Here is a 25,525-nt window from a genome sequence, read left to right on the forward strand (position 1 = left end):
GAGCCTAGGTTATGATTGGTCAGCCAACCTGGTTCACTAATAGAATCAGATTTCTTGTTGGGTGATTACGATTTTAACCATTCCATTCCAGATAATCCTGTAAATTAAAATTAAGGGTGTTTCTTTTAGGGTTGGAGGTTGCCTGTAGTTTATGCTGGTAAAGCATGTGGTTTTCATGGGTAGAATTACATCAGTGCAACTGTGCAGAGTTTGCAAGTTTGGCGGCACGGTGGCTCAGTGGTTAGCACTGCTGCCTCACAGCACTAGGGACCCAGGTTCAATTCCACCCTCGGGCGACTGTCTGTGTGGAGTTTGCACATTCTCCCCGTGTCTGCTCCAGTTTCCTCCAGGTGCTCCGGTTTCCTCTCTCAGTCCAAAGATGTGCAGGTTAGGTGGATTGGCCATGCTAAATTGCCCGTAGTGTTCAGGGATGTGTAGATTAGGTGGGTTATAGGCGGATGGGTCTGGATGGGATGCTCCGAAGTTCGGTGTGGACTTGTTGGGCCGAAGGCCTGTTTCCACACTGTAGGGATTCTATGATTCTATGATAATGGTTCATCTAATCTGGAGTAGCAAGAGCAACAGGACATCTGAGAACTCTTTGAATAGCAGAATCAATAACTTGTTGCCTTAAGGAGATTTAGGAATTGAGAAATAAGCAGAAGGTTGGCTGAGGTGAACTATGCATTAGAGTCAAATCAAAGAGCAATAGGGTGGGAAAGAAAATTTTAACTTCAAAATTTCACTCTTTTAAGATCTTTAACAATGCATTACCTGAAGGAGTGAGACATTATAATCTTTAGTTATTCATTTTCTAGGCCAGAGAAGTCGATTGACTATGATATTAATAATTATCGTGTATGAGCACATGAATTAGGAACAGGAGATCACTCAGCCCCTCGAGCCTGCTCCTCTATTTAGTACTATGCTGGGTGATCTGAATACTCCACATTCCCACTTTCCTTTACTTATCAAGAATGTATCAACCACCTTCAAAATATTGAAAGACTCTGCTAGTACCACCTCTTGAGGAAGAGTTCCAAAGATTCACAACTCTCTGAGAAAAGAATTCTTATTGTGTCTGTCTTAAATAGATGACCCATTATTTTGAAATAGTGATTCCTAGATCTAGATTCTCCATAGGAGGAAATGTCCTTTCCACATCTGTGCTTTATCCACATTAGTAAAAGTGTATTTATGCAATTAATTATTGGCCTAGATTTCTGTGGTGGTTTCATGAGCAAATGTGCATATTCAGTAAGCTCTTAATAATGGAGGGTGATTATGGATGAAATACCATTTATCAAAGCTAAAGTCAGACAGGTGCAAATCATCCAGCAAATTGCAGCAATTCCCACGTTAGTTCTTCCTCTCCTCAGTGTACACATCTTTAATGGTGAGAGACATTACAACTGCCATGTCATTTTGTCAACAAATTATTTTTGTTCTTTTGCTGGCAATGAAGTGCCTGTCACTTCTGGCGAAACATCTTTTATCATGTATGTATAATAATGGTTCAATTTTATTGTAATTCGTAAATAAGAATGACACAACATGACTTCAGCTGCAAAATGGCATGATTGGGGCAATTAAGACTCAAACTGGAAAATTGACAATTTTGTTGAATGGATGCAAATGTTAAAAAGGTTCAAATCAAAAGCTGATTTATTTAAGTAATGAAATAAGTGAACTCAATTCTTATTTATGTCATAGAAATTTTTTTTATTCCACATTTAAATCAAAACTTAACAATTATATCATACTTTTCTTTGAAGGAAGCCTGTTTCTTCAGTTGTGGTGAAAGTCTGAACAGCAAGGGATTAACATACCTCACCAATTCCCTGTTTGATTATCGAAGTCCAGAAAATAATGGAGTCAGGGCTGAGTTTATTTTGGATGCTGCTCAACACAAGGTCAGGTCATTACTAAAACTAATTAGTACACTGGGAGTATTTATTTTCCCAAGGTTCTATTTTAAAATATATCATGGCATATTTATAAAAATTTCTGAAACCTTCAGAAATAAATGCTTTCAATATTTGCTGTGTTAGGTTACACAGGTTGACTGACATTACTTCCCTGTATAGACCTACTGTGGAAATAGTAGAGGCAAGCAATATAGTCTGACTGCATTAGATTGAATTTAGTTTTATTTATCAGCTTGATCAGGGTTTGATGTTTCTCAGATTGTAATGCCAGTTGAAGAATACCACAGATGCCTGGATAAGTAACAAGTATGGTTGGGTTAATTTAAATTTTGTGTGTAAAAGGGAGAACTGATAACATTTCAAATCCCAAACCAAGAAAATTAAACAGAAAATGAATTGCTTATATTTCTTAGAATGGTTGCCAAAATCACTTAAATCAGGTGATTAGCATCAGACTTTAGCATTTGGTTGGTATTCAAAAATTTGTACAAGATTATGTAAGGATAATTACACAGTTTAAAATTGAAACAAAGCTGATATTAAACTGTCAGGTATCATCTAATGGGTATATTCTCGATGGCAATGCTTCTGCCAATCTGAATTCACTTACTAACCAATCAACAGTGTATTCTAACATTGATATTTAAAATGAAATTCTCTTGGTAATGGTATTTCTTGTGAATTGTCTTGGTGTATGCGTGATGAAAATGTTCAAAATCGTGTTTTCTTTCCATCAGTATTCAATTTCTACCAGACGACTTTATTCTAAAGTTATACCACTAGGAACCTTGGTAAATGCAGCACATTCTAATTTTTTTTTCTCAATTGTTGGAGTGCTTCTATTTTATTGCACAGCCATTATACCTGTGTTCTGATTTTTAAAATTATAATATGTGTCCATGGAACATGACTTTATTGTAACTCTTTAAATACCTATCCAGACAATGCAATAAATCTAGACTGAATGCTTAAGGTCTGTACAAACATAGGAATTCGGAGCGGGATTACGAGGCAATGCTGAACCTAATTTCAGTGAAAAAAGTCGAGCAAGTGAGAGAAGTGTCAGTGGGAGAGCATTTTGGTGGTAGTGACCATAACTCAGTCAGATATAGGTGGTCATTGAAAAGGGCAAAGATGGACCAGAAATAAAAGTTTCAAATTTGGGGAAGGCTGATTTTAAAATGATTTTAAAATGGTAAGACAGGATCTTGCTGAAGTTAAATGAGAGCAGCTGCTTGTGGGAGTCTACGTTGGAACAGTACGAGTCATTTGAAAAGGAAACCGTGAAAGTGTAGGGCCAACATGTACTTATAAAGGTGAAGAGAGGGACCAAAACCTCCAGACAGCTCTGGATACAATCAGAAGACCAAAACCCTGGAGGCATGCAAAATGTGCAGGGGGTCACTTTCAAAAATGAAATTAGTCAAGTGCAAAAGGGGCACAAAGAAAGCATTAGCAGATAAAATAAAGAAAGTTTAAAAGGCATTTTATATGTATTTCATGGCTAAGAAGATAACCATGAAAGAATGGGCCCACTCAATAGATGCTTGATGACAGGCACAGCCACGATGGGCCGAAAGGCCTCTTTCCGTACTGTAAAACTCTGACTCTGACCATAAGGCATAGAAGCAGGATTAGGTCATTCTGCCCATCGAGTGTGCTCTACCATTTGATCGTGGTTGATACGTTTCACAATTCCATTTTCCTGCCTTCTCCCTGTAACTCTTGATCCCCTTACTATCAAGAACCCATCTATCTCTGTCTTAAATACACTCAATGACTTGGCCTCCATAGCCCTCTACAGCAATGATTTCCACAGATTAACCATCCTCTGTCTGAAGTAATTCCTTCTCATCTCAGTTCTAAAGTTGTTTAGAGACTGTGCCTTTGGGTCGTAGACTGTTTAACTAGTAGAAATGTCTTCTCCCCATCCACACGATATGACCCTCTCAGTGTTCTATAAGTTTCAATCAGATGCCTTTTCAACCTTCTAAACTCCATCGAGTACAGACCCAGAGTCCTCAACAGCTCCTCATTTGACAAACCCTTTATCCGTGGAATCATTCTTGGAAACTTACTCTGGACCCCCTCCAATGCCTACACATCCTTCCTTTTACACATCCTTCCTTTTGCGCGTCCTTCAGTAGGACACCCAGATCCTTCTGCACCTCAAAGCTCTGCAATCTCTCCCCATTTAGATAATACACTTTTTCTATTCTTCCTGTCAAAATGGACAATTTCACATTTTCCTACATCGTACTCCATTTATGAAGTCTTTGCCCACTTCTTTAGCCTATCTATATCTTTGTGTAGCCTCTTTATGTCCTATCTATAAATGACTTGCGACCTGTCTTTGTCATTTGCAAATTTAGCAGAATTGTGTAATATTGAGCACTGATTTCTGTGGTACGTGACTTGTTACATCTTGCCAACTAGAAAAGACCCATTTATGCCCACTGCCAATTCCTGTTAGGTAGTCAATTTTCTATTCATGCCAATGTGTTACTCCTTCGACCAGGAGGTTCTATTTTCCACAATTACCTTGGATGTGGAACCTTATCAAATGCCTTCTGGAAATCGAAGTACAGGAAATCCATGAGTTCCGTTTTAGGTGCAACATATGTTACTTATTCAAAGAACTCTAAAGAATTGGGTAAATACAATTTCCCTTTCACAAGTTTCCTGTAGTTATAATCTCTCTTTCAATACCCACCATGTTAAGCCCCATCAGGATCTTGTTTGCTTCCAAGAGATTATTGCTAATTTTTCTAAACTGCGAAGAGATACAGGTCAAGCCTGTCCAACCTTTCCTCTCAAAATAACTTCTCCATCTCTGGTACAGGTTGAATGTACTTCCTCTGAACTGCTTCTGATGTATCTACATGCTTTATTAAATAAGACCAAAACCATACACAGTATTCCAGATGATGTTTCATCAGTGTTCAATGGCAGAGTAGAGAGTAAGCTGGGGAGAACATACAAACTAGTTGTAAAATAGGTAGGTGAAGAGAAAAACAGTAGTGAAGACAAATGTGGGTCCCTTAACAGTCAGAAACAAGAGAAGTTATAATGGGGGACAAGGAAATTCCAGACCAATTAAATACATATTTTGATTCTGTCTTCATAACAGATGACACAAATAAGTTGCTAAAAATATTGGGGAGCACGGGTTCTAGTGAGCAAATGGAATTTATAAAATCAATATAAGTAGAAAATGGTGTTGAGAAAATTGATGGCATTGATAAAAAGCTGATAAATCCCCAGGGCCCAATAATCTGCATCCAGAGTACTTAAGGAAGTGGCTGTAGAAATAGTGGATGCATTGGTGGTCACCTTTCTAGATTCTATCAACTCAGGAACTGTTCCTATGGATTGAAGGGTAGTTAATGCAATCCCATTATTTAAAAGAGAGGTAGAGAGAAAACAGGTAATTATAGACTGGTTAGCTTGACATTGGTAGTGGGGGAAATGCTAGCATCCACTATAAAAGATTTAACAGCAGAGCACTTGGAAAACAGTGAAGGGATTCAACAGAGTCACCATGCATTTATGAAAGGGTTGACTAAGCTACTTGAAGCTTTCGATGATGTAATGAGTAGAGTTGACGTGGAATGGGCCAGTGAAAGTGATTTACGTGGACTTTCGGAAGGCTTTTGATAAAATGCCACAGAAAAGGTTAACATGCAACATTAAAGCACATAAGATTGGATGTAGTGTATTGACGTGAATAGAGACTGGTTAGCAGACAGGAAACAAAGAGTAAGAATAAATAGTGGGGTACTACAGGGACCCCAGCTATTTACAATCTACATTACTGATTTAGATGAGGGAACTAAAGGAATATCTCCAAGTTTGTAGGTGGCACAAACCTTGGTGGAATGGTGATCTATGAGGAGGATGTGGAGATACTTCAGTGTCACTTGGACAAGTTGAGTGAGTGAATGATTATTATCTGAATGTCAATAGATTAAGAAAGGTGGGGGGTGCTATGATAGAGGGTGGTCTTGTTTACCAGTCACTGAAAGTAAGTATGGAGGTATAGAAGGCAGTTAATAAAGCAAATGGCATGATGGGCCTCAAGTGAGAGGATTTGAGTACAGAAGTAGGGATGTTTTGCTGCAACTGTACAGGTCATTGATAAGACCACACCTGGAGTAATGTGCACAGTTTTGATCTCCTTTGCTGAGGAAGGACTATTGACGGAGTGCAAAGAAGGCTTACCAGACTGCTTTCTATGATGGCAGGATTGATGTATGAAGAGAGACAAGATCAGTTAGGATTACGTTCACTGGAGTTTAAAAGAATGAGGGAAGATCTCATTGAAACCTATAAAGTTCTCACAGGACTGGGCAGGGTAGGTGGAGGGAGGATGTCCTTGATGAACGGAGAGCCCAGAATCAGGGGTCACAAAGATATAGGGCAGGCCATTTAACAGAAATGAGGAAGAATTTCTTTACCCAAAGAGTAGTGAGCCTGTAGAATTCTCTGCCATGGGAAACTGTTGAGGCCAAAACTTTGAAGATTTTCAAGAGTTCTTAGAACCAAAGGGATTTAAGGATATGGAGAAAGGTTACTGAGTTAGATGATCAGGTATGATCATATCCTGTACTCTATTTGCATTTTTGAGTAGTATTAATGTTACTGGAGTAATAATCTAGAGTTCCAGACTGCTGCTTTGGAGACTTGAGGTACAATTCCACCAAATTAATTTAGTTTTAATTATTATGTCTGGAATAGAATGCTAGTCACATTAATGATAGAAGCATAGAAGATAGGAGCAGGAGAGGCCATTCGACCATTTGAACCTGCTCCACCATTCAATATGATCGGGGATCTAAGGGCAACTTTTTTGTGCAGAGAGTGGTGCGTGTATGGAATGAGTAGCCAGACGAAGTGGTGAAGGCTGGTACAATTACAACGTTTGGATGGGTATATAAATAGGAAGGGTTTAGAGGGGCATGGGCCAAATGCTGGCAAATGGAACTAGATTAATTTAGGATATCTGGTTGGCATGATTGGACTGAAGGGTCTGTTTCCATGCTGCACAGCTCTATGACTTTATGATCATGGCTTAATACCCTAATCCTGCTCACCCCCTGTATCCCTTGATCCCTTTAGCATCACGAGTTATATTTATCACCTTCTCGAAAACACATAATTTTTTGGCCTCAACTGCTTTCTGTGATAGTTAATTCCACAGGCTCATCACTCGCTGGGTGAAGAAATTTCTCCCCATGGTAATACTAAAATGTTTGCACCTTATCCTTAAGCAATGACCCCTGGTTCTAGACTCACCATCAGGAGCATCCTTCCTGCATCTAACCTGATTGGTCCTGCTATAATTTTATAGACTTCTATGAGATTCCCAATCTAAACTCCAGTGGATGCAATCCTACTGATTCAATCTTTCCTCATACAACAGTACTGCCAATCAGGAATTTAGTAAACCTTTGTTGTACTCTCTTTATAGCAAGAACATCCTTCCTTAGATAAAGAGACCAAAACGTACACAATGTTCTAGTTGTGGTCTCACCGTTGCCCTGTATAATTGCAGCAATATATTGTTGTTCCGGATTTGAATCCGTTTGCTATGAGGGCCAAGATACAGTTTGCCTTCTTTACTGCCTGCTGTACCTGCATGCTTACTTTTAGCGACAGGTTCACAAGGACACCCAAGGTCTCATTGAACATTTCCCCTCTCAATTTACAACTATTCAAATAAGTATTTGCCTCATTATGTTTGCTACCAAAGTGGATAACTTCACATTTATCCACTTTATACTGCATCTGCTATGCATTTTCCCATTCACTCAGCCTGTCCTAATCACACTGCAACATCTCTGCATCCTCCACATAGCTCAACCTTCCACCCAGCTTGGTGTCATCTGCAAATTTTGAGATATTGCATTTAATTCCCTCATCCAAATCATTGACATTTATTGTGAAAAGCTGGGGTCCTATTACCGATCCCTGTGTAACGCTACTAGTCACTGCCTGCCATTCAGAAATAGACCCATTTATTCATGCTTTTTGTTTTCTGTCTGTTAGCCAATCTTCTACCCATCTCAAACACAACCCAAATCCATTGTGTTTTAATTTCTATACATTAATGTCCTTTGTGGGACTTTATTGAAAGCCTGCTGAAAGCTCAAATGAACCACATCCACTGGCTCTTTTGATCAACTCTACTTGTTGCATCCTCGAAGAATTATATTATTGCTACACTGCTAATTCAGAGACCTGGTAATATCTTGGGGACCGGGTTCAAATCCTGCTGTGGCAGGTGTTGGAATTTGCATTTGATAAATGTCTGGAATTAGGAGTCTAATGGTGATGATGAAACCATTGTCAATTGTTGGAAAAACTCATCTGGTTCATAAATGTCCTTTAGAGAAGGAAACTACCATCCTTACCTGTTTTAGCTTAAATGTGACTCCAGAACACTTGGCAATTTGGTTGCCACTTAACTGTCCTTGGCCTGGCCAGTTATGCCCACATCCTCTGAATAAATAAAAAAAAAAAATTCCAGTAGAGTTGTCAAGCATGGACTTTTGTAAGTCCATGCTGACTATATCTTATTTTGCCACTATTTTCTGAGTATTTGGCTATAAAATTCTTGATAATAGCATTTTCCCCACTACTGACGTTTGACTGTCTGGCCCATAACTCCCCGTTTTCACACTACCTCCCATTTTTAACAGTGGGGTTACATTAGCTACCCTCCAGTTTATAGGAACTGTTCTAGAATCTTGGGAGATGACCACCAATACATCCACCGTTTCTAGGGCTATTTCCTTAAGTACTCTGGGTTGGAGATAATCAGGCAATCCTGTCGCTAAAAGTAAGCATGCAAGTACAGCAGGCAGTAAAGAAGGCAAACTGTATCTTGGCCCTCATAGCAAACGGATTCAAATCTGGAACAACAATATATTGCTGCAATTATACAAGGCAACGGTGAGACCACAACTAGAACATTGTGTACGTTTTGGTCTCTTTATCTAAGGAAGGATGTTCTTGCTATAAAGAGAATACAACAAAGGTTTACCAAATTCTTGGCAATTTATCAGCCTTTGATCTCATCAATTTCTCCAACAACATTCCTCCACAAATACAGATTTGCTTCAATTTCTTCCTGTCAATCAACCCTGTGTTTCCCATGCTTTGGGTACATTATTCATGTCCTACTCTGTCAAGCCTAAAGTGAAGTATGAATTTAGTTCGTTAGCCATTTCTTTGTTCCCCATTATAAATTTCCTTCTTTCTCACCTAAGGGGCCTACATTAGTTTTTACCAATATTTTTCTCTCTACAAACTTATAGAAATTTTTACAGTCAGTTCTTATGTTACTTTCGCACTCTATTTTCCCCTTCTTAATCAATCCCTTGGGCCCTCTTTGGCTGACTTCTAAAACGTTCCCAGTCCTCAGATCAATTGTTTTCTCTTGCCAATTTGTATGCTTTTGATTTACATTGAATGCCGTCTCTAACTTCCCTTATTAGGCCTGATTTGGCCACTGTTCCAGACAGGAATAAACAATTTTTGTTTCTGCATATAAACTGATGTTTTCCCAGCCACCATCAGTTCTGAGGAAGGGTCACTGGACCCGAAACATTAACTCTGTTTTTTCCTTCACAGATGCTGCGAGACCTGCTGAGCTTTTCCAGCAACTTTGTTTTTGTTCCTGATTTACAGCATCCACAGTTCTGTCGGATTTTAATAATTTTTATAGCTCTGATTTGCTTTTTGAATGTTTTGCCACTGTCTATCCACTGTATTCCTTTCAGTAACATTACCCAAGCCATCATAGTCAACTCACTCCTCATACCATCATAGCTGCCCTTATTAAAAGTCAGGACCCTAGCCTCATCATCAACTACCTCAGTCTCCACCTTGATGAAGAATTCTATCTATTATGGTCACTCATTCCCGAGGGATTGTTCACAGCTACATTATCAATTTTGTTATTTCATAATACCCAGTCTAAGATGGCCTGCTGTCTAGTTGGTTCCTCAATGTACTTGTCCAGAAAGCCATCTCATACACTCTAGGAATTCCTCTTCTATATTATTGTGACTAATTTGATTTACTCAATCTATATGCAGATTAGCTCAGTTGACCGGGTGGCTGGTTTGTAATTCAGAATGACACCAACAATGTGGATTCGATTCCTGTGCCGGCTGAGGGTTACCATGAAGGTCCTGCCTTTTCAACCTCACACTTTTGCCTTAGTTGTGGTGACCCTCAGGTTAAATCACCACCAGTTGTCTTTCTACGATGAGAAAACAGCCCAATGGCCATCTGAGACTGTGTTGACTTTACCTTTAATACATCTGTCTCCATACTCACCGTAACATATTTTGACTATTAGTTACCTCCTGAAGTGGCCTAGCAAGCTGCTCTGTTGTATCAAACTGCTACACAAAAGTCAAGTACTGGTGTACCTAAGTTGTTTAAGATTGTGGCTTGCTTGAAGGCAGTGAGGGAAAACCAGTGTGCTGGTTCTGCTGCCGATGCTCACATCCTAAGAATAAATGAATACTACTGTGTATGATGTCAGTGAAGACCCGATGTTTTTCTCCCTGTTTGGGGGAGAAATTGGATGTAAATTCACTGTCGGGTCATCTTTGTTTGAGTGGTGGATGCCAGATAGCATGCCAATTAACTTTTCACTGCTTTGGTTAAAACTTCTGCCAAATCCAAAACAGGTTTGAGGTGTTGGTTCCATTTATTATGCATTGTGTTGTATTATTTGTTGTGGAAGTAATTTCTTTACAAGAAAAGAAACTTGCATCCTGCATGCAGGATGCATGTTCAAGGACAGCATTTAATTCAGGATTGGGTGTCTGAGTTATCAGAAGAGAAAAAGGAACCTTAATGTGAACACTGACAGCATAAAAGCCTAGGTAGACCCTAATAAAGTGTTCAAAGAGTGTACGGGTCAGCTAAAACGTTTAACTGATTGACAGAAGTGGAAACTCTTGGCATGAAAAGACTGAAGCAGATAGGATAGATGGCAGGAAATGCAGAATGGACTACTTGGTGCGATGGTGAGGCAAATCATATAATAGAAAACGTAGAAGCAGGAGGAGTCCATTTGACCCTTTGAGCCTGCTCCACCATTCTTCACGATCGTGGCTGATTGTCCAACTCAATAGTCTAATCCTGTTTTCTCCCCGTAACCTTTGATCCCATTCGCCCCAAGTGCTATATCTAGTCACCTGTTGAATACATTAAATGTTTTGGCATCAACTGGTTCCTTGATAATAAATTCCACGGGCTCACCACTCTTTGAGTGAATAAATGTCTCTTCATCTCCATCCTAAATCGTCTACCCTGAATCCTGATACTGTGACCCCTGGTACTGGACACACCCACCATCGGAACATCCTCCCTGCATCTACCCTGTCCAATCCTGTTAGAATCTCATAGGTCTCGATGAGATTCTACGCACCCTCCCCGCATTCGTTTGAACTCTAGTGAAAACAATCCCAACCTAGTCAATCTCTCCTCCCTGGAGAGCAAGAGCATCCTTCCTCAGAAAAGGAGACCAAAACTGCACGCAATATTCTAAGTGTTGTCATACCAAGGCCCTGTACGACTGCAACAATAGATCCCAGCTCCTGTACTCGAAACCTCTCGCAATGAAGGCCAACATACCATTTGCCTTCCTTACCGCCTGCTGCACCCGCATGCTTACCTTCAGTGACTGGTGCACAAGGACACCCTGTCCTGCTGCACACTGCCCTCTCCCAATTTACAGCCATTCAAGTTGTAATCTGCCTTCTTGTTTTTGCTTTTCTGAAGTGAATAACCACAGTTATCCATATTATATTGCATCTGCCATTAATTAGCTCGCTCACCCAACCTGTCGAGATCATGCTGAAGGATCTCTACATTTACATCATCTACATCTCTACATCACAGCTCACTCTCCCACCCAATGTGGTATCATCTGCAAGCTTGGAGATGGTAATTTTTTTCCCTTCATCCAAATCCTCAATATATATTGTGAATAGCTGGGTCCCAGCACTGATCCCTGTGGCACCCCATTGGTTACTGCCTGCCAATTTGAAAAGGATCCATTAATTCCTACTCTTTGTTTTCTCTCTGCCAACCAGTTTCCTATCCATCACAAAACTTTTAGACCTTCTTTGCTGCTTTCCTTTAGAACAGAAACAAAAACTTGTACAAGCAGCCCCTTGGTTGTTAACATAAGACAGTTCACCCTTCATTCCTACAGAAGTAGCTCCTTTATTTCTTCATCTCAGACAGCAGCTATCCTTTAGCTGCAATTTACTGTGAAAAAGTGTTAAAACTGCATCTCCCACTATATTAATTCTTTTCTCATTTCCATCCCCATGGCAACTGAATCATACAAGTAAGTTTTCGAGCCAAGTGTTTGTCCAGAATTCATGGTTTTACTTTGAGTTGAAAGTACATGTCAAAACATTACTGTCTTGCAAAGTTCAGCATTCGTGACAGCTTCTTAAAATAACAATTGTGCTCAATATGTGAAACGCAGTGTTAGCACCTAAAAGTATCATCCTAAAACAGGTACTCAAAATCATCCTGTAAAATCAACAGGAGATGGTTGTACCTTTTACCTTTGTGTTGTCTGGTTTGCAAAAATAAGACAGGAAGAGGAGAAAATTATTTTATTCTCTAGTAATGGTCATGAATATGGAATAGCTGAGAAAATGAAATCCAAACAGCTTTTCAGCATCCCACAAGTACAGTGTGGCAAAGTAGAAAACAGCAATAGAAGAGTATTGTTCATATTTTAGGCGATATTGCATGTTGAAGGTGGATACCTTTGAGTAAATTTGAAGATGCTGTTTGAATTTGTTACATTATTACATATACTAATGGCCAAAGCTACATTTGGAGACAAATTTCCTGTGAGTTTATTGACCATGTAAATAACTAAAATTAGATATTAACTGGTGAAATAGTGACTCGAATTGTATAGTGCTTTTGTGTACAACCTGTATTCTGTCACATTACTTGAGCAGGAGAATGCTTTAGATAACCTCTGCTCTCTTTCCCTGATAAGCCTTTGTGTAAAAGGCTATGCAAATACAAATAGCACTCGCATAAAGTGTTGTAATCTCTGAATTCCATCCTTTTGGAACTTAAGTTTTATTTGTCTTGCTTTGTTGGCAGGAGACATACACAGAGATAGCTGGTGTGCAGCGTTTTGGGGCCTTTTACATGGATTACCTATACACAATGGAGTGTAGTAGTGGCAAAGGTATTGCTTTATTTTCTCTTTGATGTTTGCTTCCCTCCCCTTGAACTACACAAACAAATGTTTCTTCATAGACATTTAGTCCTTGACCTGTTGCCCTCTGTTTTACCTCAATCTAACCGGGATAGTCTGAGATTATATTTTCAAGAAATGAGTATGGCGTAAGCATTGAATGTGGATTAAATAACGAAAATAAGAAGTGGGTGTTTGGTCAGCTCACGTGTTCAATGCTTTCTATAAACAATGTGCCCTGCTGCATGTTGTCTTTGCACATGGTTTAGTCAATAGCTGTTTTAGAGGCATTCCCTCTGCAGTGAACGTCACAATAATGAATATTTCATAGAAGTTAATCCTTTTCATGTAATTGCAAAGTCTATCTCTGCAATTGAAGATTTGTTGTTTTTTCAGGAAAGATGTTTTTCATGACATCGGTATTCAAAAACAAAATACCTTGACTGTCACCTCTTCTGTGCCCCTCATAATTTTATAAGCCTCTATAAGGTCACCCTCAATCTCCTATGCTCCAGTGGAAAAAAGTCCCAGCCTATCCTTATAACTCAAACCCTCCAGTCCTGGCAACATCCTGGTAAATCTTCCTGAACCCTTTCCAATCTAAAATAATAATCACATTGGAACTAAAATGAAGTTGGCTAAATATTTGAGCAGACATTTTACAGACCCTAATGCAACTAGTCGATGTGTGCTTTGAGAATTGGTGAACTAAACAGGTCCCTACTAGATTAACAGGAGCATTTTTGTGTGGTTTTTATGAACCTTCAAATTGCTGGAGGAAAAAAGACAGGGATCATGGGATTTCCGTAGCAGATCACAAGGCAGTCTGATGGATTGAAAGGATAAATCCGGTGGCCAGAAAGGATTTGAAGTTAATGTTCTTGTAATAGTGTAGTGGATGTATAAGTAAATTAAAGTTTGAATATTAATCATTTACCAAAAGGTAAACTACTCAGTTAGTAATCCAGAAGCCTCTGTGCCATTTTGTTAGAAACAGGAAAGGAGAGGTCACCCTGTTGGGAGTTTTCTATAGGCCTCCGAAAAGTTCCAGAGATGTAGAGGAAAAGATTGCAAAGATGATTCTGGATAGGAGCGAAAGTAACAGGGTAGTTGTTATGGGGGACTTTAACTTTCCAAATATTGACTGGAAACACTATAGTTCGAGTACTTTAGATGGGTCAGTTTTTGTCCAATGTGTGCAGGAGGGCTTCCTGACACAGTATGTAGACAGGCCAACAAGAGGCGAGGCCACATTGGATTTGGTGCTGGGTAATGAACCAGGCCAGGTGTTAGATTTGGAGGTAGATGAGCACTTTGGTGATAGTGACCACAATTCGGTTACGTTTACTTTAGCGATGGAAAGGGATAGGTATATACCGCAGGGCAAGAGTTATAGCTGGGGGAAAGGCAATTATGAGGCGATTAGGCAAGATTTAGGATGCATAGGATGGAGAAGGAAACTGCAGGGGCTGGGCACAATTGAAGTGTGGAGCTTGTTCAAGGAACAGTTACTGCATGTCCTTGAGAAGTATGTACCTGTCAGGCAGGGAGGAAGTGGTCGAGCGAGGGAACCGTGGTTTACTAAAGAAGTTGAATCTCTTGTCAAGAGGAAGAAGGAGGCTTATGTAGAGATGAGGCGTGAAGGCTCAGTTAGGGCGCTTGAGAGTTACAAGTTAGCCAGGAAGGACCTAAAGAGAGAGCTAAGAAGAGCCAGGAGGGGACATGAGAAGTCTTTAGCAGGTAGGATCAAGGAAAACCCTAAAGCTTTCTATAGGTATGTCAGGAATAAAAGAATGATAGAGTAAGATTAGGGCCAGTCAAGGACAGTAGTGGGAAGTTGTGCGTGGAGTCCGAAGAGATAGGAGAGGCGCTAAATGAATATTTTTCATCAGTATTCACACAGGAAAAAGACAATGTTGTCGAGGAGAATACTGAGATACAGTCTATTAGACTAGACGGGATTGAGGTTCATAAGGAGGAGGTGTTAGCAATTCTGGAAGGTGTGAAAATAGATAAGTCCCCTGGGCCGGATGGGATTTATCCTAGGATTCTCTGGGAAGCTAGAGAGGAGATTGCAGAGCCTTTGGCTTTGATCTTTATGTCGTCATTGTCTACAGGAATAGTGCCAGAAGACTGGAGACTAGCAAATGTTGTCCCCTTGTTCAAGAAGGGGAGTAGAGACAACCCTGGTAATTATAGACCAGTGAGCCTTACTTCAGTTGTGGGTAAAGTGTTGGAAAGGATTATAAGAGATAGGATTTATAATCATTTAGAAAGGAATAATTTGATTAGGGATAGTCAACACGGTTTTGTGAAGGGTAGGTCGTGCCTCACAAACCTTATTGAGTTCTTTGAGAAGGTGACCAAACAAGTGGATGAGGGTAAAGCGGTCGATGTGGTGTATATGGATTTCAGTAAAGCGTTTGATAAGGTTCCCCATGGTAGGCTATTGCAGAAAATACAGAGGCATGGGATTGAGGGTGATTTAGCGGTTTGGATCAGAAATTGGCTAGCTGTAAGAAAACAGAGGGTGGTGGTTGATGGGAAATGTTCATCCTGGAGTTCAGTTACTAGTGGTGTATCTCAAGGATCTGTTTTGGGGCCACTACTGTTTGTCATTTTTATAAATGACCTGGATGAGGGCGTAGAAGGATGGGTTAGTAAATTTGCGGATGACGCCAAAGTCGGTGGAGTTGTGGATAGTGCGGAAGGATGTTGCAGGTTACAGACGGCCATAGATAAGCTGCAGAGCTGGGCTGAGAGGTGGCAAATGGAGTTTAATGCGGAAAAGTGTGAGGTGATTCACTTTGGAAGGAGTAACAGGAATACAGAGTACTGGGCTAATGGTAAGATTCTTGGTGGTGTGGATGAGCAGAGAGATCTCGGTGTCCATGTGCATCGATCCCTGAAAGTTGCCACCCAGGTTGATAGCGTTGTTAAGAAGGCGTACGGTATGTTAGGTTTTATTGGTAGAGGGATTGAGTTTCGGAGCCATGAGGTCATGTTGCAGCTGTACAAAACACTGGTGCGGCCGCACTTGGAGTATTGCGTACAGTTCTGGTCACCGCATTGTAGGAAGGATGTGGAAGCATTGGAAAGGGTGCAGAGGAGATTTACCAGGATGTTGCCTGGTATGGAGGGAAGGTCTTATGAGGAAAGGCTGAGGGACTTGAGGCTGTTTTCGTTAGAGAGAAGAAGGTTAAGAGGTGACTTGATAGAGACATACAAGATGATCAGAGGATTAGGTAGGGTGGACAGTGGGAGTCTTTTTCCTCGGATGGTGATGGCTAGCACGAGGGGACATAGCTTTAAATTGAGGGGTGATAGATATAGGACAGATGTCAGAGGTAGGTTCTTTACTCAGAGAGTAGTAAGGGCGTGGAATGCCCTGCCTGCAAAAGTAGTAGACTCGCCCACTTTAAGGGCATTTAAATGGTCATTGGATAAACATATGGATGATAATGGAATAGTTTAGGTTAGAAGGGCTTCAGATTGGTTTCACAGGTCGGCGCAACATCGAGGGCCGAAGGGCCTGTACTGCGCTGTAATGTTCTATGTTCTATGTTCTATTTTATCTTAGTGATGTGCCTTCTCCAGAAAGAGAATTTGAAATCTGTTTCTTAGTTCCTCTTTGTCCTATTTTTCAAACTATTTTCTTTTGTACATCTCTTTATCTCTGACTCCAGTCAGTTTAGTGTCTCACCTTGCATTGAGGCTAAGAGGCAAACAGGTGACTTCCTTGCAGTCCTGTATCATCATTGCCATTTACAAACAATACCATTCTCCTTTCTTGCTGTATTGCGGAAAACCTCACCACTGCTAACATCTGTCCAGTTACTACTGAGAGCTGCAGTGGAACTGCAGTGTCAGAGTAATGGTTTGAAACTTGTGTATTTGAACCACTTTTCAATGGGATTAATTTTAAGTGGTTAAGTGAAAATGATATATCATGTCAGAGGTGTATTGAGAACCTTGTCTAGACAATGCTGTCCATACTTAGGAAAACATTTAGGTGGCTTGACTAAGACCAAAGTAAACATTGTGCAAAATAAAAGTTCAGCTTAAAAAAAATTGTTCTCAATTACTTGCTCTGTCGGTGAGTAAATGTTCCAACTTCCCTGCTGATTGATAACAAATTGAGCTAATCTCTTGACTTTCTGGATGTCAGGAAGAGAAAAATTGAACTCTTCAGCTGTCAGGCTTGTATATTAAGGATGCCTTTACAATGAAGCAATAGTCTGGGCAAATGAATTGTAATTCGGGTTTTAGGTTAGACAAATCCCTGCTTGCACAACTTGCCTGCTGTGTAGTTGGAACCTCATCCATATTATTGAAGTTGTAACTCTGTTCCTGCCTTTATACACGTTTATGCACAGCTGCCGTCAGTCAGAAATTTGAATGTTTAAGTTCTGCTGGAAGGGAAAGTAGGGTGTAAAGCTATCCTTATTAAACTGAGGTTAGATAGTTTAAAAGTGCTCAGGTAGTCAAAACCCATGAGTAATCTGTAAGAATGTTTTGACCCTGCTCTCGATTTATTCATTGGTTAGCGTTGATTTGGCTATTCCAATGCTGTTTTGGTTAGCATCTCATAGGTTCTCGCTTTTTAGGATCTGGTTCAGTTTATTCTTTTGGTTCATATTTTCCAGAACTGCTTTTACTCAAGAAAGGATGTACTGATGCCGTATGGTTGTTTTGTTCTCAGGTTCTGTTAGTCAACAACAAGATGTTTCCGCAAACAAAAGTGAAGATCTGGGCAGTGTCCAAGAGATGTCCACGAAAAGTCTAGTTGTAGGTCCAATGGAGGTTCGGCTGGACAGTAGCTCTGTTCACAGAATACTAAAGATGGTAGCCTGTGGACTGGATCATGAGTATGAACCATACAGCAAACCTCACTCAGGTTAGAACAAAATTGTAGAGACCACTTGGAAGTGACTACTGCGACTTTTTAATTCTCAAGCTTTTTAACACCTGTATCTACTAATGACTTTTAATAGTGTAAATGAATTGTTATGTAATGCCGTATAGTTATAAATTTCATAATTTCAGTTGACATAATTTAATCCTTTCTATTGGCATTCATGCAAAACCTGCTAATTATGCTAAGTTTTTGTTCAGCCAGAATCACTCATCTCCTGACCTCATTGCAACTTTGGTTCAAATATAGAAAAAATACTTGAACTCCAGAGGGCAAGTGAGTAAGACGCTTCTTGATGTCAAGGTTGCAATTGACAAAATGTTGCATCAAAGAACTCCAGAACTGGAGTCGATAGAAATTGGGGTGAAAGCTCTCTGGTGGTTGGAGTCATACCTAGGACCAAGAAAGATAGTTGTGGGTTATTGGAGGTCAACTGCAGGACATCTTTGCAGGAGTTCCACTTGGTAGATATTTTCTGACCAACCTCTTCAGAGTTGTCATTACGCATTCCTGGAATAAGTGGGACTTGAACCCAGACCTCCTGGCTCAGAGACAGAGACAGAGACAGTACAACTGGACCACAAGAGTCCCAGAGTTTCTCATGGTATTATCCTAGATTCAAAGATTCTCAGCTGCTTTATCAATGACCTTCCCTCCATCAGAAGAACAGAAGTGGTTATGTTTGCTGATGATCGTGCAATATTTTGTACCATTAATGACTCCTCAGATACTGAAATATTCCATGTCCAAACGCAGCAACACCTGGATGCTACTCATACTTGGTCTGACAAGTGACGAGTAATATTCACACTACACAAATTTGAGCAAATGACTATCTTCAACAAGAAAGAATGTCAGCACCGCTGAATCCTCCACTATCAATATCTGGGGTGGAGGTGGTGGTCGGTGGAACGGGGAGTACCTTAGCAGCTGATTTATCAAAGCTGCCCATCATCTATGAGGCACAACCAGGAGTGTTATGGATTATTATCCACTTCCCTGGATGACTGCAGCTCTGACCACACTCAAAAATTGACACCAACCAGGACAAAGCAGCTGACTTGATTGGCACCACATTTACAAGCATTCACTCTCTCCACCACCGACACTCCGTAGCGGCAGTGTGTATCATCTACAAACTGTACAATAGAAATTCACCAAGGCTTCTCCTTCAACTACTTCCAAATCCATGACAATTACCATGTAGGAAAAAGCCAGCAGATACATGGGAACACCACCACTTGCAAGCTCCCCTCCGAGCCACTCACCATCCTCACTTGGAAATATATAACTGTTCCTCCCTGTTACTGTCCCAAAATCCTGAAATTTTCTATCTACACCAAATGAACTAGAGAGGTTCAAGAAAGCAGCTCAGCATCACTTTTTCAAGGGCATCTAGAGATGGGCAATTAACGCTAGTGCCCAACCACTGATACCCACATCTCCGGAATCAATAAAAATCAAAGTAACAAATCACTTTCACATAGTACAATAGGCATCCATTCAGCTGTTTGTGCATGTGCTGACGTTTTGAAAGAGCTATCCAATTAGATCCATTCCATTGTTCTTTTCTCATAGAACTTCTTATGAACCATATATTTATTTTAAATGTCGGTATTGAATCTGCTTTCACTGCCCATTCAGACTCCAGTTCATAACAACACAGCTCACCTCTGGCACTTTTTCTAAAGATCGTGCATCTGTATTCTCAGCATACCAATCCCCTCCCTCTTGGAAATATTTTTGTTTTATTTACTCAATTATAATGCATTTGCTGAATATATTAATACAGCTGCAAAATTAATTTGTACGTACATTGCACTTCTTTCACTGGGGGAAACGGGTCATGGAGTTTCTGCTGCCTTCCCATATCAACACACTGATCAATTAGAATCTATCTTACGTGGGAACTAAGATGGACAGTTAACTCTTCTTCCTGCATCTCCATGCCATTGATGGGCCAACCAGTCAGCACCCTTTTCTCATGCTGTGTAAATTCACATTTCTTTTTCAAGTTTATGTCTTGCATCCCAGTCCTGATGTGTGCATCTTGAATAGCTTCAATTCTCTGTCTCTTTTCATCAAGGTTTAATTTCTGAATCATCAGCAGTTATTTAGGATTTGATAAACAGGCCTAAGTAACTTAAGTTTAAGAATGTAAATATACAAAATGTAATGCCCACAGGCTGATCTTCTTGATGGACTAAATGTCTGATGTGCAAAACTGAGTGGAACAGAATCATGTCATGTCTCACTTTAATCAACACTGTTTGGATTCAAAACTCTCTCGTCAGTCCAACTAAATGTTAAGTTTTTTGGAAGTCACCTTCTCATGTTGAACAATGTTTTGGTTATTAAAGCCCACATCCCTCACTAGCATTCAAATCTATAGCACCAACTGCTTTCTTGGCAACATACTGACCAATTGGCTAATCAGAGCCCACGTCTGAAGAGACATAGGAATTAGAACTGGGAATAGGCAATTCAGCCCTTTGAGCCTGCTCCGCCATTTAACATGATCATGGGTGCCCTTTTATTTTTCTAGCCAAAGTGGACAACCTTGCACTTACATATATTAAACTCCATTTGCCAGATTCTGGCCCATTCTCCTGGCCTATCAATATCCATCTGTAAACTCGTTTTCTCCATAACACAGCCTGCTTTCCCACTTATTTTTAGTATCGCCCATGAATTTTGCTATGTTACTCTCTGTCCCTGTTTGCAGATCATTTATACAGATTGTAAATAGCTAAGGTCTGAGAACTGAACTTTGTGGCACCCCACTAATTACAATTCACCATCCAGAGAAGGACCCATTTATCCTGACCCTCTGCTTTCTGTCAGTCAGAAATCCTCTATCCAATCCAATACTCTACCCCTAATCCCCCTGGGATCTAACCTTCTGGATCAATCATTTATGCTGCATCTTGTCAAATGACTTCTGTAAGTCTGGCTATACCTCATCCACCTGATTCCTGTTATCTACCTTGCTAGTTGCATCCTCATTGAGCTCCAGCAAGTTTGTGAATCATGACTTGCCCTTCATGAAACTGTGCTGTCACTGGTGAATTGAGCTTGGTTTTTCCCAAGTGTTCAGTTATCTCCTCTGTTACGATTGACTCCAGCAACTTTCCCATTACAGAGGTCAAACTTACTGGTCTATAGTTTCCTAATTTCTGCCTATTTTTTTAAATGAGAGTATCATATTAGCGTGTTTCCAATTGCTATGAAGACCAGACCCCCTCAAAATATTTTAAGAAGGAAGCCTAGATCCTAACATTTTCTTATTTTAAAGGCAAACGTAAAGTACCATGTACCAGATGCAATGCGACTGGTCCATCCACTCGACGTTAAGCAAAATAATTTATTTAAACACTCTCTGATTAAAATGCACAAAAGAAAGAGCAACTTAGAATAACTTAACTATATTGGAAAACCTAACTGAATAAAGATACCGTAATTGTTACTAATGAACTGTTCTTATATAGTAATATCCCTTAAACACAACCCTTGGTAAAAAGGCAAATTCAGAAAAGTAGATTTGTCTCATAGGTAACCCAGCAGCAGAGAGAAACCCCAGCTTCGAGCGGTAACCAAGAGAGGGAAAAGATAGCTTCTACTTCTTCAAAACTCCAGCAGCTTCTTCCCTGTTGAGACTTCAGCAGCACCTGGTTAAAGCTAAACCTAAAAATAAACTGAAAAAAATCTAGAAAGTTCCAACTTCAAAAATACCCAAGGCCTCCCAAGCTGTTAACATTATGGGTATTCACTAGAAGGCTGGCTGTTTCCCTTTTTGAAAAAAAGACAGAGCAAAATAACATCTTAAAGCTGCAGCATCGTCATACAATCCACTTGTACCTTTCCAGGGATTTTTGGAATATCTATCAAGGAAATAGAGTATAAAAGTAGGGAGGTTTAGCTAAAACTGCAAGGCACTAGTCAGACCACAACTGGGATCCTGTGAACAGTTTTGGCTCCCTTGTCTTTGGCGAGATATGCTGGCATTGGAGGCAGTACAGAGAAAGTTCATTAGGCTGATACTATGTATGGAGGGACCCTCTTATGGGGAAAGGTAGTGTAGGTTGGGACTGTACGTGTTAGAATTTGGAAGAATGAGAGGTGACCTTATTGAAACATTCCGATTTCTTCGAAGGCTTGATAAGGTTGGTGCGGAAATGTTGTTTCCCCATCTGGGAGAGTTTGGGACCAGAGGGCATAATGTTAGAATAAGTGGTCACATATTTAAATTAGAGATGAAGAGGAATGTCTTTTATGGTAGTGAATCTGTGGAGTTTGACTACAGGCACAGCAGTACTTAACAGCTGAATTCAATATAAACGTGAATATTTCCATTACCTTGCTTAAAAATACGCCCTTGCATTTTCAAATTCTGATTTCTCTCATCACGCAATTATAAACCCACATTGAGACATGCTCTGGCAAATCTCTTTTACACATTTCCTTTTACTCCAAGATGAAAGCTGTCAATATAAATCCACACAATTTATTTCACAGTACTATCTGGTCTGCTAGTTCATGAAAGGCATCAATTGCTTTTTTCAGAATCAGGATATAACTGAGCAGTTTTAAAATTTACATTTGTGTCTGTTATATGATGTTAGATGCTGATCCATTATATTCCCAATAGTCGTGTCTCATTATATTTGTTGTGTGTCTTTTTTGTTTTCAGTAACTAGTTGAATAACCATTCTGTCAATATTGTGTTTGCTTTCCAAACTATCACCAGTTCTTCTAATAGTAACTATTCCTTTTGAAATCTTTCAGAAACTGTGGATGAGAAGAGAACAACGCCAAGCCAAGAGGAGTTGACTGCTTTAGAAGAGTATATTCCAACAAGATTAACTTGTATAACTGTTTTAAAAACAACAATTACAATTACTCTCGCTGAATTCAACCTGCTCGACAACCTACTTCCAATAATTTTAGGTCAAAAGGTAATGAGCCATTTAAAAATAAACCTTACAAATGTATGTAGAAAGGAAAAGGGTTTCTTTAGATATGACATTTCAATTGGATTTCTTCAAATAGTTTGTAAATTAGAGACAAGAACTTTAATTGTCCTTTTATGTTTGTTAACTATCTGTACTTAATGCCACATTGTAATAAAAGTGAAAGTTCTCATAAAATTAAAATAACAACTATAGAAAGGCCTGTGGCAGGGCCTGGTCTCTGTGGTCAACCGGGTTGATCATGTAACTCAGAGATAGTAAGAACTGCAGATGCTGGAGTCAGAGATAACACAGTGTGGAGCTGGAGGAACACATCAGGCCAAGCAGCATTAGAGGAGCAGGAAAGTTGATGTTTCAGGTCGGGACCCTTCAGAAATGGCTGAAGAAGGGTCCTGACCCAAAACATCAACTTTCCTGCTGGTTTCTGAATAGACTCAACTGCTGCAAAAAGTGCAGCCCCGAAACGTCAGCTTTCCCACTCCTCTGATGCTGCCTGGCCTGCTGTGTTCTCCAGCTCCACTCTGTGTTATCTCTGACTCCAGCTTCGGTAGTTCTTACCATGTCCCTTGATGCTATGAGGTATTTTCTCTCTCCATGCTTTAAATTAAATAATGGGGTTATATTTCTACCCTTCCAATCTGCAGGGGCCATTTCTGAACCTCTGGAATTTTTGAAGGTGACCACTAACAAGATCTTTTCTCTACAGGCACTTCTATCAACACTCAGGAATGCAACTAATCAGGTCCAGGCAATTTAACAAATTGCTGTTCCATTAATTTTCCCAGTATTACATCTTTTAAAATGAATACTAATTGATTTTAGTTATGTACCATGATATATTTTAATGTAGTTTCCCAATCTATTGCAGCCAACTTGCCCCTCATACCCTTGTAATTTTCTTTTTTTAGATTTAAGACACTAGGTCTAGGTAAATGACAGATGGGTAGGGTGCCAGGTTAAAAGTGGAAATGGAGCCAGGTATGTGATGTAGTGTTTAGGCTGCTTGGGACAAGTTGGGCCTGATGGGTCAGGGAGTGCGTGTGTTGGGTCTGGGGCATTTGTGTCCTGCGAGAGGGTGGGGTGTGATAATGGTTCCAGCATGACGGTTGAGTAAATGTGGTCTGGTACGTGCACGTTGTAACCTTCATTTTGTCTACATGGGAAGTGTTTGACTGTTTAACTGTGAAGACACAGCAAATCGCTATCTTTGCTACAAATGCACTTCCTCCAGCAGGCATCAATAGGAGCTTTGCAAAAATCCTTTAGCTAACTTACGATTACAGAGACCAATTTCACATAGAATTACATAATACGTTCAGCAAAGGAATAGACCAACTGATTAGTAAAGCAGCTAATGCCCACGTAAACATCCTCCCAGCCTATGTATAATCCTATCAGTGTATCCCCCATCACTTTTCCCACTTGTGTCCCTTGAGTGCATTAATGATATTCACTTCACTGCTTCTTTGGCAGTGAGCTCAATATTCTAATGAATCTCCAAGTAAAGAAATTTCTCCTGACTTTCTTACTAGATCTCTTCTTATATTTGTTATTATCGTATTTATGATCCCTAATTTTGGACTAAATCACATGGATCCTACTGCCTGTTGGGCTGATGATCAGCTTAGCCAACACAAGAATCAGGACAGTATATGGTCTTTCATGGTCTGCATGTTTCACTATTCAAATTACTATCTTAAAAAAAATTATTTTGTTCTTCCAGAACACCATGTCTTATTTAAGTGCACCGCATTTTCACCCATTGCGACCACTACCTGCCTTGAGAATACAAGTGGACAAGGGCAGTTTGGAACATTCTGTGCCAATGTATGCTGGACAACTTGTACCTGCTGTTAGCAGCCTTAACCAACCATCTGATAACTTGCTGCATAACTGCTATGCACACTGTTACATTAAGGTAAGGTATTATACAGCAGCTTTCCAAAATTCATTCAATTTTAAGGTGCTTACTTTCATGATGAAAATCTGGCCTAAACATCCATTTTCTGAGTGATGTACAATTAGCATTTCAGGTAATGAGTTAAAGCTATTGGCTTTAGCTGTGTGCTATACTGTAACATTTGGTAAAAATGGAAGTTTTTGCAGAAGCATGGAATGATTACAGCACGGCAGGATGCCATTTCGCCTGTAATGTCTGTGCTGGAGCTATTCCTATTCCCTGCCCTTTCGCCAAAGCTGTGCGAACCTTTTCTCTTTAGACAATTTAGAAAGTGATTTAAAAGATACTGAGATCCTGGGATTTAAAAAGAGGGAGTACAAAAGCAAGAAAGTCATAGCGAACCTTTGTAAAACACCGATTTGGCCTCAGCTGGAGAGCTGCGTCCAATTTTGAGTACCACATTCAGAAAGTATGTGAAGACATTATAAACTACGCAGAAAAAATGAAAAAATATTATGGCACAGAAGGAGGCCATTTGGACCATTGTGTCTG

General features: G+C 40.0%; 1 protein-coding gene across 1 annotated transcript in view; it reads left to right on the forward strand.

Annotated features, from left to right (window-relative positions):
* Positions 1 to 25,525, forward strand: part of LOC109919304 (intermembrane lipid transfer protein VPS13B-like) — a 275,649-nt gene that overhangs the window by 164,362 nt on the left and 85,762 nt on the right. Inside the window, exons 12-16 of the mRNA XM_048596096.1 lie at positions 1,776 to 1,913; positions 13,092 to 13,179; positions 17,891 to 18,085; positions 22,889 to 23,058; positions 24,797 to 24,991. Coding sequence (XP_048452053.1) covers positions 1,776 to 1,913; positions 13,092 to 13,179; positions 17,891 to 18,085; positions 22,889 to 23,058; positions 24,797 to 24,991 — 786 coding nt within the window. The remainder of the gene's footprint in view (positions 1 to 1,775; positions 1,914 to 13,091; positions 13,180 to 17,890; positions 18,086 to 22,888; positions 23,059 to 24,796; positions 24,992 to 25,525) is intronic.

Source organism: Rhincodon typus, chromosome 4, assembly GCF_021869965.1.
Source record: "Rhincodon typus isolate 14 chromosome 4, sRhiTyp1.1, whole genome shotgun sequence".
Lineage (NCBI taxonomy): Eukaryota > Metazoa > Chordata > Chondrichthyes > Orectolobiformes > Rhincodontidae > Rhincodon > Rhincodon typus.